This window comes from Ambystoma mexicanum, chromosome 7p (assembly GCF_040938575.1).
Source record: "Ambystoma mexicanum isolate Mex_15411 chromosome 7p, UKY_AmexF1_1, whole genome shotgun sequence".
Lineage (NCBI taxonomy): Eukaryota > Metazoa > Chordata > Amphibia > Caudata > Ambystomatidae > Ambystoma > Ambystoma mexicanum.
In genome coordinates, this window is record NC_090939.1 from 185,581,979 (window position 1) to 185,602,863 (window position 20,885).

Consider the following 20,885-nt stretch of genomic DNA (forward strand, 5'->3'; position numbering starts at 1 on the left):
TTCCAAGAGCATTAAACGCGCTCACTCACTTTTTGTAGCTAGTTACTTACAGTACTTGTATCTCGTCTGTAACACCTGCTCTGTCCGCAATCTCCCATGGTCTTTAGTGTTGCTTGGAAGTCAGTGTTTTTTTTACAGCAGTGTCCATGCGCCATTCCCAGTCCACCGTTCTATGAATAACTAGGATAACTTGCGTGACGTGTGGCAGCGCAGCACATTTGCGGGGCAAAAACGAATGTAAATTGCCCTTTTGGTTGCAGGCAATTAACAGTTGTTGTTGCCTCTAAAGGCAGACAGTAAACCTTAGTTGTTAAGAAATGCAATATACTATTTTGTTTAAAAGACATGATGGGCAAGTGCAGAAAAAAGTAATGTTTGCTGACTTAAAAGCTCGGTTCCTAAAGCATCAATCATTGGACCTGTGTGTTGCCACTTAATAATAACAATGCTTTTTGTTCTTCATTTAGCTCTTTCTAGCACGGGCTTTTAGGCTGTAAACGGTTGTTGGCAATAATACACTGTCTTAGTCCTTTTATTTAAGTATACACACGTTGAGCTGATCTTCCCAGGATTCGAACCAGTAACTTGCAGGATGCACGGATCTCAACAGCAGGAGCTTACAGAGCTAGTTGGTCAGCCGATGCTCTATGCCACAGACAGGCTGCAGGAGGTCACATAGTGGTCAAAAAGTGGGCCGGTATCCTACTGAAAGCTTTAAATCTGAGGTCTTTAACCCTTTTCAAGCCTGTTTTGTAGTCGCATGAACAATTCTTTGGTTTATTGCAATTGTAAGAAATGCGTTATTACACCAGTAGTCACAATTTAAGAACTGTTCAAATCGATTAAATTGATAGCACATTAAAATGATTCTATTACTTTAGATAGTGCTGCTGATGGTTTTTCATTCAATTTGCAGATTAAATTGTCTACAAAAACATAATGTATTCTGCTATTCGGTTTCAGGTTTGACATCACAGATGTCTACATGTTGAGAATAACAGGTTATTTTAATTGGTTGTTTTACATGTACCCCCTTATGTGCATCGGTTATAAAGCGTACACTTCTGTGGACATATTGTCGCTCTTTAGCATTTGTCGAACGGTGATTCTTTAGTAAAAACAAAAAAATGCCCTACCATTTTTTATTGAATCAGCCTGCTGAGGGTTGGAAAAAATAAGCAGCCGGGGAATCCATATGTTGCCAATGCAGGAACATGCTTTTTTGTTAGGTTGACGCCATTCTTACGGGATAAAAGCCAAATCATAGTGATAATGATTTAAATTATACAAAGATCCCCTTGTAGTGAGCAAGCATGATTTCCTCTGAATAACTTCACATTTGAAAGTTGACGTGATCTCTTGAGATATGCTAACTGGAGGCTTTTTTTGTTTTTGCACTCAGATCTTTTTTTGAATTTTAACACAATATATAATCGGCAACATTACTGTGCTGCTCATTGCACTATACTTTGCACATACGTGCCCTAAACAAAAGATGCGGCTCTTCCTAGCAGATCTTTCAATGACCGTATACGCACTAGAAGAACCCCCTCTCCCTCATGCCAGAACAACACAAACACCAGTCCCCCAACCCAAAATATTCACATTTGTCACGCCCCCCTTCCTGACTACGCCATCCCTTCGTCCCCTCCCATCTCTCTCACATTCTCCTTTATGCCGTGTCCAGTAGTCCAAGCCCTGAGCCGTGTCGGGCATGTATAATCCTTGGAAGTAGTGGGTTCAATATAATTGCTGTGCGCTAGTGACCACTCTGAATTTTAGAATATTCAAAGTTCTGGACCGGCAGCGAGCTACCGAAAGCTGTAAACCCACCCACTGTGGTTTGACCTAGTATGCACAAATGACTGAAGTTCTGGGAAGGTCTCATTCACAGGCTGTACACCACATGAAATAAATCACGGCTATCACCAAATCAACTGTTGTACATTTCCCGATACCAATTTATTGTTCTCGAACCATTCTTATCCTGTGCGCGAGACCTTCCCAGAACTTCAATCATTTGTGCATGTATAATCTTTGTTCTTGCTCTTAATGTACTCCAGGAAACCGCCCAACGTAAAATTGGTTCCATCTATTACCGAATGAGTATGTCAGTTTCTCACATATAAGGAGCCGCCACTCTTTACAGATCCATTTGTCGGTCGAAGGAATCAAGTGTGATCTCCAGGTCGCGCAATGCCATTCCTTGCCACTATCAGCATCAGGGGGAGTTTGAGCTGTATAACCTGCTATAATACTCATCAAAGGCATCTGGCTTCTTTGATTTCCCTCTCGCCGCCCCACCCCCGGACTCTGCAGCTCCCTAAGGCTCCCTCGGGCGATCTTCCCCTCAAGCTTCCCTGCTTTTATTCCTGTATTTATATTACCTTTGCTTACTCTTCATGAGAGAATACTCTGCCCTTTCCCCCTCGATAGTGTTAACCTGGGTATGGACCGCATGCAAAGCTCAGTAAATCTCACGAGAGCCATATGTCTGATATTTCCCTTCCAAGTCCTTCAGTTGAGCCAACAAACGATAAAGTTCTTCATGTCTAATGCAATTCAGACCTGCTCCCTCAGTGATGTTCGCCCCCCACCCCAAGTACACCTTGAAGGTGTCCCATCACCCCCCTATTTGTCTCCCCCTGTGAGTTCTCCCTGAAATAACACTCAATGTCCTCCTCAATCTCCCCATGAGACACCAGGACTTGTATGAGTGGCGTGTTCGGCCTCCAGGACCTGGGTCTCACTTCCTGAGGACGCAAGGCACATGTGAGATATAATGGGGCATGGTCCAAAAAAGTAAAGGTGGCTGCCTTATGAATATCTGAAAGAATCCCTCCACTCACCACAATGTAACCCATTTTTGAATAGAGCGTATGTACATGTGAATAAATTGACACATCCTTCATACCAGGATTTGCATGCCCCCAGGAGTCTCTCAGTCTTGCCCCTGCTACCCCCCTTGTGTAGGCAACCTGAAGGTTGAGCCGTGCCCACATGAGCTCGCCTAAACACATCCCAATTGGGGTCAAACGTCAGATTAAGATCCACTGGTAACACCATGTGACCTGCTGAGAAGGCTGTGAAATCTCCAAGGACGACGCAGTAAAATCCATTCTGTCACCTGTTGGGGCTATACACTGCCGGTGTTGATAACAAGGCTCGATTAAACCATCCTTCCACAACAAGTTATCTCCCCTCCTCATCATCTTTTGATTGAGCCCCATTAAACTGGACACCCTTGCCAATCATGATTACCCCCCCTTTTGCTCTTCTTCTTATTTGATGCATAGAATTGGTGCGGGAAATACTTGGGCTTTAGCGTCCAACTATCTTCCCTCAAGAGATGGGTCTCCTGGAGGCAGACCACATCTGCCTGTTGCTGCCTAAGTTTAGAGAGTAACTTCCTCCTTTTTGCCGGGTATTAAGACCACTCACATTATATGACAGTACCTTGAATGACCAGCCCTTTTTAAAGAAAAGCGTATTGGAAAGCTAACTGAACAACCCCAAACCTGGGTGGTGGACTGGTTTTATAACTGACAACACATGCCCGCATCCCACCTGGGGCGCCTTAGGGGAACTCAAGTGGATAAATAATTGAAACCCCATAACCATTTTAACCGAACACCTGTAACAAGACCACTGTACCCCTAAACACTGCATTGAGGCATGTAGGGGAGGCCTAAGCTGACCTCCTCTATCAGAACCCCCAGTCCGGCCAGAGTCAATCAATGACCTCAAACCTGCCACCTGTATGGGAGGCATGGTATCACAAGTACGACACTGACACAAATGTTGCTAGTTTCAAAACATTTATTAGATTATTGGGGTTTAGAAAATCTGCTATATTGCCCTAGAGCTACGATGGGAGTAGTCTCCGCCATCAAATGATAAAGAAAACAGGTCCTAGTCAGTCTGTCAAATAAAAATGGCCTATACTAACAAAATCTAATGCCTGTCCTATCTCTTTTACAAAAAGTGTGTAAAGGGAAATGTGCATGCAAAGGAAAGGTAGTGTTATAACATAAAGGGTCAAGGTGGCTGAGTTGGCTCTGCTCCCCATGTTGGACAGCATGGAGTAAGGCGACCCCCGAAAACAGGCTGACACACTCTGGCTCAGGTAATCAAAAAATGGCAGTTCAAAATGTGGGTCGAGGACCGCTTAGCCTTCACTGTTAGTCACTTATTCCAGCTTTCCAAAAGATCATTCACAGTTCAACAAAGGTTCACATAGGTCTCCCTCTGTCGGGCTCTGACCTCTCGAGGCATCAATAGTTCACGTAGGTCTCCCTCAGTCGGGCTTGGACCTTTCAACCAAAAAGTACCTGATTCAAAGTAGGTCTCCCTCTGCTGGGCGCAGACCTCATAATCACAACACTTGTAGGGGTTCCCTTCCCCAAGCTTTATTCACATTCGTTAGGGCTTGATATGATATGATATGGCATTTGTAACGCACCTATAGACGAGTGTTTCAAGGCGCAATGAGGCAAGGAAGAGGGAACAGATGGAAGACAGAGACAACGATCTTACTAGGCCAAGTGACATTGAGATCGTGAAAGTGCGGGGAGTGGGGAGGGAAGAAGTACCAGGGGAAAGGGGCTGGGGCAGTGCTGTACATGGGATCAAAACAATAACAAGAAGTGTGGCCAGCAGGTGGCAGGTGCAAGGGTAAGTGCAGACAGCAGGTGTCCAAAAGGTCAGGTAGGGGGGACTGTTGGGTTACAGATACAGACCCAAGTGCAAGGGCAAGGGTTGCCGGTAGGCAGTGCGGGTGTGCAACTGGGCAGGCAGGGACCTGGGCCTGAAATCAGAGGGTATTCAGGTGACCAGTGCAGTATCAGCAAATCAGCAGGGGAGAGGAAGAGAGAAGGCAGAAGCAAAGAGAAAGGTCTTGAGGTGCTTCCCTTCCCCTAGCTTATTTCATATTCTAGGTCTCCCTCAGTCGGGCTCAGACCTTTCACTGATATTGAAGACTTTCGAATGTGCAAGGCTTTTACCATAGACCTCTGCAGGACCACTTCGACTTTCACTTCCGCTCTCCCTTAATGTTATTTGCCCCAATGTCTCTTGGTATTGGTGGTCCCATACCACACTAAGAAAAGTTCAAAGAAATCTTCCTCTTCAAGCAATCACCTTTTAACTTCCCCTTTCATCAGGGTTAATGTTAACCAAAGCTTGTTCACTTTGCCGCTTTAGAAGAAGACCTCAAACATTTCACAGAGACATTCGAGTGGGCTATTTCCTTTCACCGGACCACTCTGCTACTCTGTATCACTGGCTTAACAGTTATCAGTAGCTTAAAGTTCATTATTGGTTTGCTTTCTTTCGCGTCTCATCAGCTTGCGCCCAACCTTCAATTGTGAGATACACCGTTGCGGCTTCAATCTTTCCTTGACACAAAGTGGCCTTTCATGTCTTTCACTTACACACCGGTTGTGTGCATTCCTTTCTCGTCTCAGCGGCTTTGATTCACGAGTCAAGGTTATTACCACAGGCTTGGCCTCACCTCCCCAACTCTGTCGTTCACCCAGGAGGGTCGCTGGTGTCCTTTAAACACAATGCAGGATTCTTCTTGTCTGGGATTTGGCTTTCTCCACATCTCCTTCAGTTTCCCTGGAGGCAACGACCTTGTGCAGGGAACGTCAGGGTTTCTCTACGCTTCTCTCTGGTCCCTCCATCGGTCGTCCTGCTCCAGTGGGTTTGCCTTCGTCCCAGAAGATCTTCTCTTTCTCGTGTCTCACCTTGCTCAGTGTGTCTCCATGTTCCGCCTTTTATCCATGTGGGGGGAGCTAATGGGTATCAGATGTGTGTGATTAAGGTCAAGTGCCTGACTTTGTCTTACCTGATTAACAAGACATGTCCAATGGGATGTCTGGGAGGGGGGGGGGCAGTTGGGACATTGGAGAATTCCATAAAATAAGATGGGGTATGGGCACGGGAATGGGGGAGCGCATCTCATCATCGGTTGCCTCACCCACACTCCCCAAAGATCCCGCACCCAGGTGATCCTCCTGCACTGGTCCACCCCGAGGGTCTGGATCCAAAGGCAATGGCTGTGCCCTGGCCACCTGAGAGAGAAAGATCCCCAGGGACTAGTAAGTGAGACAGCCTTTGGTTTCTCACAAACACCAGGGAGCCACCTCAACTCCCATATTTACAGAATTTGGGGAGAGCCCCCTTTTTCATGTAGTTTGCAGCTGCTAGCTCTCTATCCCCTCTGCAGGACCCCTAGGCGCACATGGTGTTCTGCATCCTCGGATTCTTGACTACATCCCGCTTCCTAGTTCACTGGGGCTGCTAGGCAACTGTAGTCCCAACATCTGTGCTGCTTCTTCTGGGGATGTGCATCTCCTTTCCCAACCATTCCAGCTAAACTATGGCCCAAAACGGAATGTCTGGTGATTTTGCAGGATCAGCACTGCTATGTCCTGGAATATTAGAAGGGATTGCCCTTGAAAAAGGATGAGACCTCTGGAGGCACGAAGGATCTCCTTAGAGTTATAGGAGTGGAACTTCATGATGATGGCTCTTGGTAGGGACCTCGGCCCCCTCCTTGATGGTCCCATTCTATGGACTCAGTCCAGGAAAATACCCCCCTTCACAATCTCTGGGAATGCTGAAAGGAATATTTGCTGAACTCATTTTCTCAGATCCATAATTTCCACTCTCTCCGCTGCCCCCGATTTGCAGGTTGTCCCACCTGTGCTCTCTCAATTGTTGTTACCAGTGTCGGCATGTCTTGCTTGGCGCTTGCAAGCTCACTCTGCAGTTACAGCACATCTTCCTTGAGGGACTAGACTGATGTTTCTGTATCCTCTAACCTACTGTTCAATTGTTTTGTGTCCCTGGACAGATCTGCCACTGTTTTCCGAAGGCGGTCTGCATTTCTGCCTGGAGAGTTTGGGTTAGCTCCTCCTTTAATGTGTGTATACATTCCAACAAGCCCTCTTTTTGTTAGACCCTGTGCAGCCTCCATGGATCCCACCTCAGGGGACACTGCCGCCAGAGGCCCCACCCCCCATGTGGCCCTTCAATCCATTGCCTTGGATTGCTGCTGGCATGAGGTTCAAAGGGTATTCAGAGTTTTGTCCCTCTTTGTCGATTTGCACATCAGCATTTGCTTCAGGCAGGCACAGAGCCAGTCCCCTGCCCCTTTCCAGATGATCCCTGCCACCGCCATCAGCTCCTGGTAGGCCAGATCCCAACCTGAGACCACTGCACTGCTGTCTTCTAAGCACTTCCGAGGCCCCATCGCACTTCTCCCAGACTTGTCGCACCCATGCCCCTTACTAGGCGTTGTTCCCGCTGGCAACGTGCTTCCTTGCTCAGCCATGCGTTGTTTCCCTCTGCTCACCGGCCTTCAACACACAATTGTTCACTACAGGGCCCACGGCGCCTCCCCGCCCCTTAGTCTGCCATGGCTCACTCCAGGCTGGTGCGAGTGACTCTACTCCAATCCAAGGTCTCCCCCCACTCCACAAGACCGCTCCGCACCTGCTCTGCATTTGCAGACGAGGGTCTCAAAGCAACCCTCCACTAATGGGGCTTGGCACCGGGAGGTCTCCTCCCCCTTGCCAGTTTTCTCTGCGGCACTCCCGGTCTTCTGCTGGTGGCATCCTTCTAAACTTCCGGCCTAGATCCTCATCTCAGTACCTCCACCATCTGCCACGGGGCCGGGTGTCGAGAAAACCTCTGTTTTGCCCGCCTCCTTCTTCCTTAATTTCAAGATCTCTGCACTGGTTCCTCCAATCCCAGGGCCAGCTGCCGGCACGTCCCCCACTCTACATGGCTCACCAGGCCAACTCAGCAGGCCTCGCCGTCTAGATTACAGGTCTTTACAGCACGCCCTTCTCCGGGAGCTGGACCCTTACTGCCCCAGGCGAACAGCTGCTTGCGGCTCAGATGAGGGTCTCAAATGCTACTGATATCGCAAAGCTCTGGCGGTTGCTCCCCGGGGTTAGCAGAACGGCCAACTTAAGCGGACATCTTGGGCACCGTTGGCAACGTCTCCCAACTGCAGGCCTTTTAACTCTGTTCTCTGTTTGAGTGATGCAGACGTTTCTTTATCAAACCATGTGTACATTTAGTGTCCTTTAGTGGTAATCTAAAAGACCATTTTTTTGGTTTTGTTCTAATTTGTTAAAGTAATTTTGTACAATCTTTAACTGGGGACATGCTGTCTCCATTAGTATCCATCAAGTTACTGACAATGAACAGGAACATTGTGTAACTTTTTCGTGATGTCTGTTCTCATAATGTAGGCCAGCATTGCCACTGCAAAACACGTTCATTAGATTACCCACAGCATATGCCAGTACTGCCACTGGTAAGCACATGTTCATTATGCTTTGATCCACAAAATATGCCATCATGGCTTTGTTATGTTTCATGCTGCATTTGTCCACTTATTTGTCAGCATTGCAACTATAAAGCACTTTCATGACAATATTTGCCAGTGTTGCCACTGGTGGCAATTGCTGTACTGATTAGTACGTGGCATATGGCTGGTACCCTTCGCAATGGTACAAGCTGGTTAATAATGGTGGTGTGGAAAGTTCCCTCGGGATAAACCAGTTGGTGTTAAGATTGTTTAAAAACGTCCCACACAACACATTGTTTGATTGTATAATGTCTCCCTAATTAAGAGAGGGAATGCGTAGACATGGGTCCCTCTCGCTTGCTGCATCATAGAAAACCAAGCTCTACGGAGGCCCAAAATGGCCAAAACATGTCTCGAGTGGCTTGTAGTTCCAGGAAGAGTGGAAATGGCCTAGCAGTTTGGGCTGGTCTGCTCCTATTGGTGGCCGTTTCAATACTGATTGCTAAAATATGGTGGTGTGGAAGGTTGCCCAGAGTTATGCTGGTGGTTAAGATTCATTCAAAACCTTCCACCTATCACATTTATTGGTTATAGTATTGCCCTTTCAAAACACATGTTTATGATGCTTTGGTTCAAAATATGTCATTATGACCCTGTAAAACATTTTGCATTATGCATTATGACTCTGCTGATTGTGCCCAAATATATGACATCATTGTTGTTATAAAACACTGTCATTATGGTGCCACTATGTATGCCAATATTGCCACTGTGAAACACATGTTCTTTACGATGCCTTGGTTCACAATATTTGCCAGCATGACCCTTTTAACACAGTTTCATACTTTCCTGTGACCAAATACATTCGCAAGTTTATGCCAGCATTGCAACTGTACAATAATTTCAGGATAGTTCCTAAAGTAATTCCTCCTCTGCCACAGTAAAGCACAGGTTTATGATGCCTGTTCTACCATATGTGTCTGCACTGACTTAAAGACTAGTTTTTTTCTCTTTGTCAAATTTGATGCCAGAATAGCAAAAGAAAAACTATTTCATGGAGTCACGATGGTGTCCACAATGTGTGCCAGCATTCCACTTTCAGACTGCAAGTGCAGTTCCTGGCATATAGCCCCCAACGCGCACACACAAACCCTGCTGGTACACACAACACACTTGCACACTCACGCACACCAATTCAAAATCTCGCACACTAATTCACACTCATTGAAACTCATTCAAACTCTCCCTCCAAACAAGCATTTCAAAATCACCACACACATGCACCGCATGCAAACAATTTTGTGCACTCATTCATTCAAACTCCCCAAAACACACACTTTCTTCACAACACAAATGCATTGCACACACATACGTGTTTCCTTTGATTGTGCACTTTTCTTAATTCCAAAGGATGATGCCAGTGTCTTCTCTCTCCCTCCTGTGGCCCTACTTACTCACCATGGGCAAACTCTTAAAGAGTCGGGGGAGATCTGTGTAACTGTTTATCACGCATTCAAATTCTGCCATGCTAACGCAACCTTCCGTCTATCTGAGATTATAAGGATTCTTAAATTAAGTCAGGGCATATTTAATTGTTATTGCAATGAAATGACAAACCTGTATTTCATCACACAAACAGTGTGGTAAAAGTGTAGTTAATGGTATGTCTGACAGCTAACACAATGTTGCCATGTAGATATACCTTGGTTAGACCAAACAAATCATCTCTGTCTTCGAAAAATGTCAAAGCACAATTTCTTTGCATCTCCATCGCCTGGTAGTGAATTGCAAACCAGAGAGGGCAACGTTTGACCGCAAAGAAGAGACCCTGAATACTACGCCCATCTGGTCTTGATGGTTTGTGTTTTTTACACATTTTTCTTCTTTGAGAGAAAGGCAAAAGGAGACATAACACAATGAATGAAAACAGAAAGACAGAGGTATATTGAAGCTGGCAAGTGCCATGTGATGGGACTAATATTTTCGATGTTTCAGGTTTTCGTTTACTGTGGGACCTGCCTGGAGGGTTGGGGAACCCTGTACACCATGCTCCAGTCTCAGAGACCACTTGCAGGCCATATTTGAGACCTTTCGTTTCCCTCACGACTAAACTCTAACTAAAGCATTGTCCTTTCCCGCAATACCAGGACGCTGCAGGAATAAGTGGCAGCGCCGCCACTTCCCAGCACTTCCAAGCAGAGAAATGGGAAGAATTGGAGTGTCAACTCCAGAGGACTGATGCATCAACTCTCATCTTTGCTTGTTCGTTCCTTAAATGCGCAGCCAGGGCCGGAGGTAGGCGTGTGCAGCATGTGCAGCTGCACTTGGCCCGTGCTCATAGGGCCCCACGCAGAGGGTGCTGTTGACTCCCTCTTCTTGCAGGCTGCAGCATGGGCCGTGTGATCAGAGTACCTGCATGATGACAGGGAAGCTGTTTTACCTCAAGGTTTAGCCAGGGAAGTCATTTCACCAAAATGCCAGGGGTAGCGGATGTGACATCACATGCCCCACCCCCGAGTGACATCACAGGAAGTGATGTCATTTGACCACGCCCCCAACGTGGCATCACCGGAAGTGGCATCCTAAGGCATTATCCCTCAGTACACTAAGAAAAATATTGTTACAATATCAATGTAATATGACACACATTTAATACAAGAATGAATCATCATATGTAGCAGTGTGTCAAGGCCCATATTATCACAGACGTGTATGAACCCAAATGATAAATCCCCTCTTTATGTGGATCCGCCATGTTATTTCAACATGACTACAGAGCGAAATCACTTTCTGGGGGGACAGGGGTGGATAGGCGGGTGTAGGGATAAGGGAAAGCCAGGATAGAAGGGGAGAGAGGGAGAATATTTCACCAGAGAACATGTGTTCTTATACGGTTGCTCTTCCTTCACTGGCACAGCACCACCTGGTATCATGGGGAGCACAAGTTTGGGGTTAGGCGCCTGTACACTTCACCCCTCCAGTAAATGCTGTGGACCTTAGCTGCTCAGCCCTGGCCCTCTAAACTGCAGCAAAATAAATTCTGCTACAAGACCAGGGGCTCTGTGTGCAACCAACCTACTTGCACACTTTACCTTTGCTTTCTTTCACCAATAAATCAAGCACACTTTACTTAGACCTTATGGGTATGAACACATTTTAAAAAGCGCGCTGCTTTATTGTGGACCATCATGTATACGAAAGGCTATAAATTGTGGAGTTGATTACTTACGCTTTGGGTCTGCTCAGCCCGGAGAGGAATCCCACATGTGGCGTGCCTCGGTGTGGCTGGCTGCTGCTGCTCTCAGAGCTCTGCTCTGCCCTGCCTCAGCCCTGGACGAGCTATGGTTGCTGAGCAACCATAGCTCGAAACGTAACAGACATGAAGGCACTGTGCCACGCTGCTTCCACTGGCCAGGCTTCAGGCAGTCTGGAGCTTGTTCGTTTTTCAAATAGTCTGTTGAAGCAACAAACTATATTTTAAAAAGTGCAAGTTTCAGGCTCCAGTCCAGGGCCAGAAGTCACAGAATCATGCCAGGGCTCGCTGGGGAGACAGCAGAGGTCGCTCTTGTGACCTCTGGTGACCCCCAATTAATGTCCCTGGGTTTAGCTTACTTTTGTTTCTTCTGTTGAGGCAACTTGTCACCTGTTAACCTCCTGCTGCAACGCTGGCAAGACAAATGCCCCCCTCCCAGCGGCCCAATAGGCACTGCAGGCTTCTTAAGCACGGCTGAAAGCAGAGTTTTAAAGTATTAAAAGTTTATAATGTGTTAATTATGTAATACTAAATACATTTAAAACAGCAGAGCATTTAAAGCGGGTGCAATTTACTATAGTGATGGGCTATTTAAGAGACCATTGTTTTGGACAAGGCGTTCTTAAGGTGTTAAGAACTGCGAAAGGGTATTTTTATTTTGAAAGCACATGTTAGCTGCCTAAAATCTGTGCCTTCCTCCAGCACAATTAAACATATTCCACAAAGCCATTCAAACAAACTCCCAACCCTTCAGGACGACCCGTTGTTGACAATGTGGGCAACCCAGGTAGGCATTCTTCTACCAATCCCGTAATCCTCGACCCGGGGAAAACCAATAGAATTTGCTAAGAGCACCATTTACATTATTGAAACTTGTCAATAGGTGATGTTTTTATATATATATATATATAATTTTCTTTAACCATTTTTTTGCTGCAGCCTACATAGATGTAGTGGTCATTATCTTGTGATATCAGTTCCTGTGCTGTCACTTCCTGTGATGTCATCAAATGCAAATTAAGGGGCCCGCACTTAATTTTCAGCACTTGGCCCCACAAATCCTAGTGCCGGCCCTATGCGCAGCAATTGCTCGTACACCCAATGAGCTACTTTCTGGGCCTCTTCAACCCTCGGTGGATGAACCTTTGCGCTTTTCTTGAGCGGCCTCTGCCAGCGGCTCATCGCTAAATATTCTGCACAGCGCAATAGTTACGGCAACTGAAAAACATGCGAATGACCAGCTTGGGAATAAAAACCCAACTGTTTGAAGACACTCAATCAAGGCCTGGTCAGAGGGTGCTAGAGACCCGATCAAGATGGCCGCTCCTATGCGAGCTCCCGCGCCGCCTATTAAAATCCTTATTAATCCTGTTTATTCCGGCAGTATAACTCCCTAAAACAACCACCAACGCTCCTGCCAGAGCACAGGGAAGAAAATCAGCCGTGCAGAAGTTGGATTCGAAGACCCTGGCCGCCTAGACCCTGCTTTGCGGCGTTCCCGGGTGACAGGGGTGTCTCGGGGGGCCTGCCGACGCTCGCCGGCCCTCCCTCGGGGCTGCGAGAGAGCTTCGGCGGCTGTTGCGCGGCTCAGCCGAGCCTGCGGTGAAAGCGCTACAGGCACCCCCCCTGGATCTATCCCCCAGCAACAACAGCAGCCAAGCCCACGCGGGTCGGCTGGACTCCGTGAGAGGCGCGCTCCGCCGGCCGGCCCCCCCAGCATAGAAGGTACCGCCGACCTCCGGGCGAGGGCCCGGAGGGGCTCGAACAGTCCCACGACCCCCCCCACCGAGACTTGCAGCAGACCCGGTGGCGCGACGCACGCCAGAGCGCCGGGCGGGAGGAGGGCCCCCGCGGCGCCTTTGGGCAGACCGCACACCCGCCTGGATTCACCTTAACAGCGGCCGAGAAGCCACATCCCGGTAGAACCTTGCAGCTCCACAAACTCCCGCCGGCTACCCAGGCAGCTACATCCTGACGGCGCAGCGGCGGCCAGGAGACGGGTCCGACACGAGGGAGCAGAACACGGGCTAGGCCCCTCCAGGTACGGCACACGCTGAGGGGGAGGCAGCTTGAGCGGGGAGCACTCAATGAAAAGAGCCACACTATCGCAGCTCACAGCCCCGGCTTGCGCCCCGCTGGCCCTCCCACCCTCGGGGGGAATAACTGTGCCCCTTCGGGCTGCACCCAACAATCCACTCGGCACCATCTAGCAAGAGGCCCCACCCTGGCAACATAGTGACACTACCGCAGCCAGTCTGCAGGGGCCACAGGACCTCGAACTGAATCAACTGCCCTGGGACCTAACTGGCTTGGTCGGCAGTGCCCACGCCAAAGAGTCTGCCAACAATCCACCATCCCTGGCACCAACTAGAATGCATATGGCGGGCTGAGCGTCCAGCGCAGGCCAATGCTACAGTCGGGCAAAACCACTCGCAAACCCCCCCCCCAAGGGCACAAGAAACCCCTGCCTCGGCTGCCAAACAAACCCTACAATTAGGCGACCAAAGACGCTGCCCATCCGTACCCGCAATGGGGAAAACCGATAAACAACCGCGTAAACTGAACTTTGAAACTGGAACCTCTGCAAAAACCCTGAGACACAGCAGCGAACCAGAATCCCCGCCACGTATGCTAAACCAAGAGAACGACGATCACCAGTCCCTTGACATCAGAGCACTTCTCCTAGAACTGAAATCCGGAATCAGCAACTTAGATAGTAAGCTAGACGGCCTCTCATCCAAAGTCGATCATGTCCAACATCGGCTAGACACCCACAATGAGCGTCTCGATGAAGCAGAGCAACGGATCTCCACCTTAGATGATGGGGTATCATCTTTAAATATCAGAGTGTCGTCCCTCGAGGCCCAAATGAAAATAATCAACGCAAAAAACAAAGATCTCGAAGGGCGCTCCAGAAGGAATAACATCCGGATAGTAGGTGTAAGAGAGAAACAACTAAAAGGCAAGATGGAAGACCACGTTGAAGAAATGTGCAAATCCCTCTTTGGTCCAGAAACACTCTTGTCCCTATTCGTCATCGAAAGAGTCCATAGAATACCGACGCTAAGACCTGCTCCCGGAGCACCCTCTCGTCCAATAATTGCAAAACTACTAAATTACAAGGACAGAGATGTGATACTCCGAATGGCCAGAGAGAATGGCGAGCTGCAGCACGACAGCGATACCGTCCACTTTTATCCGGACTTCTCCCCAGCCATCCAGGAACAAAGGAGGTCTTTCACAAACATTAAACAGAGACTCCGCACAAACCAGATACCATACTCAATGCTGTTCCCAGCCCGACTGAGAATACAACACCAGGGAAGGACCCAGTTTTTCCAATCACCCGAAGAGGCAAATGTATACCTGGACCAGGCGGGCTGTCGACCACCAGAGAATAACCAAGCACGAGCTCAAAGAGAAAGGGCCCAGAGGAATCCACCATAGATGAACAGAGGCAAAAGAACTTGGCGCACTGTGACAATCAACACTCCCGGAACACGAAATAGAGGGTAAAGCACCCTCTAGGCCGCCCAACTTGGGAAGGTCCAAGCGCCCCTAGCACAGCAATGTTCAAGTTTACAAGTTACAAGTTAAAAGAAGGGGGATCCACGACGAGCCAGTTGGGGGTTGCTCGCGAGAAATGGGAGGGAAAATCACACATGTTGGGAGTTAACAAGTTTTACAGCACCCAGGACACCCCATGTGCTCCACTCAGGAGAAGAGCACACCACAAACAAAATCAACACGATAAGGCCCACCACCCCTGCCCTTCAGCAGCCAAACGCCATGAACCGCACGCACAAAGAATTAAAAACACGGCGCCTTCACCGTAGCTACATGGAACATTAAAGGTGGGAATCAACCAGCGAAAGTGAGGAAGATGACTCCATACCTACCCCGGCACAAAATCGACATAGCGCTCATCCAAGAAACCCATCTACGACCGACATCCAAACACCCCTAGGCCAAAGACTGGGGCTGTGACCGTTAATTCGCCTCCTTCTCGTCCTACGCCAGGGGAGCGGCCATAATAATCAACAAGGCAATCGATTTCAAACTAATCGCTCAAAAAAAGGACACAGAAGGCAGGTCGCTCATGATACAAGGAATGATTGACGGAGAAGAAATCACTTTAGTGAATTCATATGGCCCGAACACCGACGGTCCCAATAACTTCGACTGGGTAATGACCCAATTGAGCACGGTCAGACGGTCCACGATCATACGGGGTGGCGACCTCAACACAACCCTGAACCCAGCTAATAGATAAATCACAAAAGTTAACAGCGACCCCATCCAAGGCGTCCCTGCAAATCACTGAAATCTGCAAAGCCTACGACCTCATTGACATTTGGAGACACCAGAACCCAAACACCAGTGACTTCACCTTCCACTCCTGGGTTCACAGAATCAGTTCGAGAATAGACTATCTCCTTGTGTCCTGCCATAGTCGCCTACAATGGGACGATTTCCGCATCCTTCCGAGAACCCTGTCCGACCACTCCATGGTGTCTCTAGCTTGCAACACCACACAAGCAACCAAACCTCGACCTCATTGGAGATTCAAGCCACGAGCGCTGAAAGACACAGTCTTTGCGGAAGAACTCCGAAGTGAACTAGAACATTTCCTCGACTCCAACCTAGGAACAGTGCCCTCAGCCGGGACTCTGTGGGAGACTCTAAAATGTTTTACTGGAGGGGTCTGCATGACGAAAGAATGCAGAATATTAAAATTACTGCAAAGCGAGTTGAACACCAGCGAAACAAAACTCAAGGACCTCGAAGGCGCTCTCCTGACAAACAACACGCCACAATCTCTAGCAGCAATTAAGAAAGAATTAGAAGTGTTCCGAGATGCAGCTGAAAGAGAAATAAAATTTCTAGGCAGAGACCGTGGCAGTACTATTAGATGCCGAGAAGGATTTCGACTCGGTCGAATGGCCCTTTCTGTTCACAGTTCTGGAAAGGATGGGGCTGGGCAAGCGCTTTTTGCACATGATCTCCCTACTCTACAGAAAACCAATTTCCAACATCATGTTAGGCGGTCACTGCTCCGCCGACATCCACTTGAGAAGAGGAACAAGACAGGCTGTCCACTCTCTGCACTTCTGTTCACTTTAGTAATAGAGCCCCTAGCTTCCGACATGCGTATGCGACACCTTCACAGAGGCCTCTCTTTAGGCCCACACAAGATGGTCATCTCACTTTATGCAGACAACATAGCCCTGTTCCTACAGAACGCAGATGAGAACCTAAACCCAGCAATGAGAGCAGTAATACAGTTTGGTCGCTTCTCAGGGTTGAAAATCAATAACAGCAAATTGGTCATCTTCCCACTGACCGCCGCCACCACTGAATTTGCTGACGACTTCGGCATCCAGTGGCAACACACACATGTAAGGTATCTTGGCATCTACATGTCCCGTCTGAGAGAGGAGATCATTCATGACAATAACGAAACCACCATAGACATCCTCCAAGCCAAGATCGAGAGGTGGAAGTCCCTACCACTCAACCTCTGGGGCAGGGTATCAATTGTAAAGATGATCATCTTACCAAAACTGCTGTACCTCTTCTCAAACATTCCTTTGCCCCTCACACAGAAACTTCTTCAACGCATAAAGAGCATGGTCCTTGACCTCATCTGGGCCGGCAGGGTAGCGAGGGTCGCCTACTCCACACTAACCCTACTGACACGGCAAGGAGGACTGGCCCTCCCAGACCTGGAACGCTACTATTGGCCAGCCCAAGCCCAATACCTCAGCCATTGGTATGCAACGCAGTTCATAAGACGACATGTCCAGATAGAGAGAGCACTGGCGACACCACACCTCCTCCGATCCATAATCTTTGGACAATTCCCAGTCACTCAATCCGTAATAAATCCAGTCGCCACCACATATTCAATTTGGAGGAAAATTGCCAAGGAAAACTACGTCTCGTCCAGATACTCCCCTCTTCTGCCTGTCAAGCACATTCCCAGAATTCCCATCACAACCGAAAAAGTCTTCCTGCTCTGGACAGAAAACCTCTTTCCAGCAGGGACCTTCATGACGGCACAACAAGCCCGAGAAAGAGGAGGCAACAATGCCCTCGATACGTTCATATACTACAGGCTACGGCACTCGCTTCAGGCAGTAAACCCGACTTTCCCACAACAACCACCAATCTGGCCACTACTCCATTACGCAATCCAAGCCCAGGGTGTAGGGCGCCTGGTAACTAACATCTACAAAGGTCTATCCAACGAAGCGAACCCACCCGGCGCAAGAGCCAAAAGGAGATGGGAAAAAACACTTGACAGCTCGATTCCGGATGAAGAATGGGCCTACATCCTAAAACTTACTCATAGAGTGGCGATCAACGCGAGGTTCAAACTGATCCACTTTAACTTTCTCCACCAAACATACCACACACCGGCGAAACTTCATTCTCAAAGGGACTCTATCTCAGCAGAATGTGGGGCACCCACAGCAGACTTCCTTCACCTGGCATGGTCCTGTCCCCCAGTAGCCACCTTCTGGAGAGCAGTACTCGAAAAAATCTCAGCAATAATCGAAACAGAGCTTGTTCCCGAGCCAAAAACAGTGCTACTAGGCCTGACTCAATCGCTACCGATTTCAGTGAAAAGGCTAACAGATCTACTGCTGATCCTGGCGCGAAGAAGAATCGCCTACACTTGGGGTAGAGGACCCCCTCCAAACTTACAGCACTGGCTGAAAGACGTAACTTTTTGTCAAGATGTAGAACTGACTTCATCAAGACTATGCCATTACACGCACGCCCTCCAGACATATGGGGGCCGCACATCAGATACCTGCTTTCAACGACTGACGCTGCTGACTCACAACAATCGGAACCAACGCAAGACTCAAATACCAGCCCGACACACAACACCAAAGCCCCAGTAGCTGTGCCACCTAGATGACAACACAATGACTCTTTTCAACACAATGGGAGGGGAGAGAGGGTGGGAAGGGTGCAGTCTTCACAGTACGACCAGTGCTCGGTCTCATGGTTTGTTTGTTTTGTTGGAAAAACTCAATAAATAAAGTTTTTTTTTAAAAATCAAGGCCCGGTCTCAGCAATGAGCAGCAGACCACAAACAAAAAACACTGATAACAGACTGCAGATTTCACATGCACACATTCCCTGCCTCCCCTTGAAATTCTTCCTCGCTCATACTGGAGTGCAAACTTTGCAGCTTGTTCGAATAGCATGTCATACATGCCAACCCTCCTGATTTAGGTGGGAAGGTCACGATTTTTCAATCGAAACTATTGCTACTTTTTCGTTTCTACCTCCTAAAATAATAGTAACCCCAATGCAATTCAATGGGAGAATTCAATTCTTCCGATTTTATAATCTCCATCCAAAGTGATGCCGAATGTTGGCATGTGTGCCCGGGTCTACAAATAGAGAGCTGTGCATTTAGTACATATTCGACTGCTAGAGGGTGGCGGCAGAGGCACGGCTTTAAGTGGGCCTGGGCTAGCTCTGGCAGTCTGAAATGTGCATAGATGAGTCAGGATTTCATAGTAGATGGGGATCTTCGAAAGTTAGGCCTCTAAAGCAGCGGAAATTGTATGTTAGTAGATAGTGGTGTTAGGAAATGGAGAATATGGCCTGGGGTTTTGCGCTGGGGAGGCAAGCGGTGGTGCAGCGGCTACGAGGCAGATCAGGATTTAGCCCTCCCTCCCACCCCCGAAATGTTGGGTTATGTTGGCTTGACCTGCCTGACCTACAGCGCCTTGGCAGTACAGAACAGGACACAGCCAATAAACGGGCCCGCGTCTGCACACTTAACAAAGGCCCAGCAATTACTAATTGTTTCATTGTTAGCACTCGTATGCATACGTGTTTGAGCAACTGAAATCATGTTGGGGTGTTAGTACTTGCATGTCAGGGGAGTGACCGGGAACAGCTCATTCTCAAAGCAGTTCTGAAGTGAGTGGCTTCAGATGTGAAGGAGAGTTAACTGCTTGTAACATTCAAGCTGCACTAGCATAGTCTCATTGGAATGTGTAAAGAAGTGACCCACCCCATGCAGGTAAGTTTGCTCCTCCCGCACAGTCGCTGAAGTGAGGCAGAAGGATACAGGACAGTTAAAGACTATGATCAGGTACAAGAGTGGAGCGGTGTAGGATTCAGAACAGCTAAAGGTGTGTGAGGCAGAGGAGTGTGTGGGATAGGGAGAGGTGGAGCAGGTGCGAGGCGGAGAGGCACAGGGCAGCAGTGAAAGCAGAATGTTTGTGGGGGTTGTAGCATAGGGCGGAAAATGTTGGTGATTTTTTACAGATATAGTCAGACCTTCCAAATTGCCATTGCGCTCCTCCTACTTCAGCACGGGAAAGTGCAACTGTGCCCTACCACTAGAGATGCAACCTACCTGCTAGTTTTCTTTTCTCTTTTTCACTTTACCAAATGACTGTCACTGCAACTATTATCTCACTTGTCAAGCACTGCGCCCAGATGCCCGAGGGTTAGGCGCACTATATAAATGTACAAATAAATAAATAAAACTGCCAAGATTGTGACCTGTGTGCAGGGTACGGCTAGCAACAGAGGTGCACTCCTAGCGATTGAACATTCAGCATAGTATCGTGCATGCTGGTGTCAGGGATATCTTCTAGCGCGTAAAATAATGAATTGTTTTTGTCTTTTGTTGCAGAAACCAAAAAAATCATCTGCATCACTGCAACGGTTCTCCTCTTGGTTGCTGCGGCCGTCATCGTCTCTGTGCTTCTTTGGTATTTTGGTGAGCATGCGCATTGCTTATCCCACTCCTGAACTCTTGCATGGGGGGCAGGAGGGAGGAGTCAAGTGCGCTCATGTGGCGTGGCCGGGCAGACAACCCAATGGCAATACGTGACACAATGACTCTCGCATTGTTGACTATCCCGGCCCCTGGTTTCCACCAAGGCAGCAGTGGTCCAAGTGGGCGGGAGCGGTGCTCCTCTACTTTTTCTTAATGAAGTTTTACCCTTCCCATACTTTGATTTGAAAAAGAAATTGTTCCGGAATGGCTTAGTTTTCAAATAAAAGTGTAGGAAGAAGTTGAAACGTGCACTGGAACCTTCGCAAGTGCGTTTATTTGGGGGTTTGGATTGTGGAGGGGGAGGGGGCGTGGCAATGGGGTTTGTGGGGTCCTGGGGCAGGGCAGCAGGGAGCATAGTTCCACTACTTCTTTTCGTGCACTTCCACCACTGCAAGGCAGGAACCAGTGAGAACCACTGACGGATACGTTCGTACTCCTTTTTCCTGAAGCTGGAATGTAAATATTGCTCTTTTGGTGGGGGCCAC

At 48.2% G+C, this 20,885-nt stretch overlaps 1 protein-coding gene across 4 annotated transcripts in view; it reads left to right on the forward strand.

The window, feature by feature from the left end:
• TMPRSS2 (transmembrane serine protease 2) overlaps positions 1-20,885 on the forward strand; it is a 499,201-nt gene that overhangs the window by 267,311 nt on the left and 211,005 nt on the right. For all 4 annotated transcript variants that reach the window (XM_069636039.1, XM_069636041.1, XM_069636038.1 and 1 more), the window contains one exon: positions 20,254-20,340. In XM_069636039.1, the coding sequence (XP_069492140.1) occupies positions 20,254-20,340 (87 nt within the window). The remainder of the gene's footprint in view (positions 1-20,253; positions 20,341-20,885) is intronic.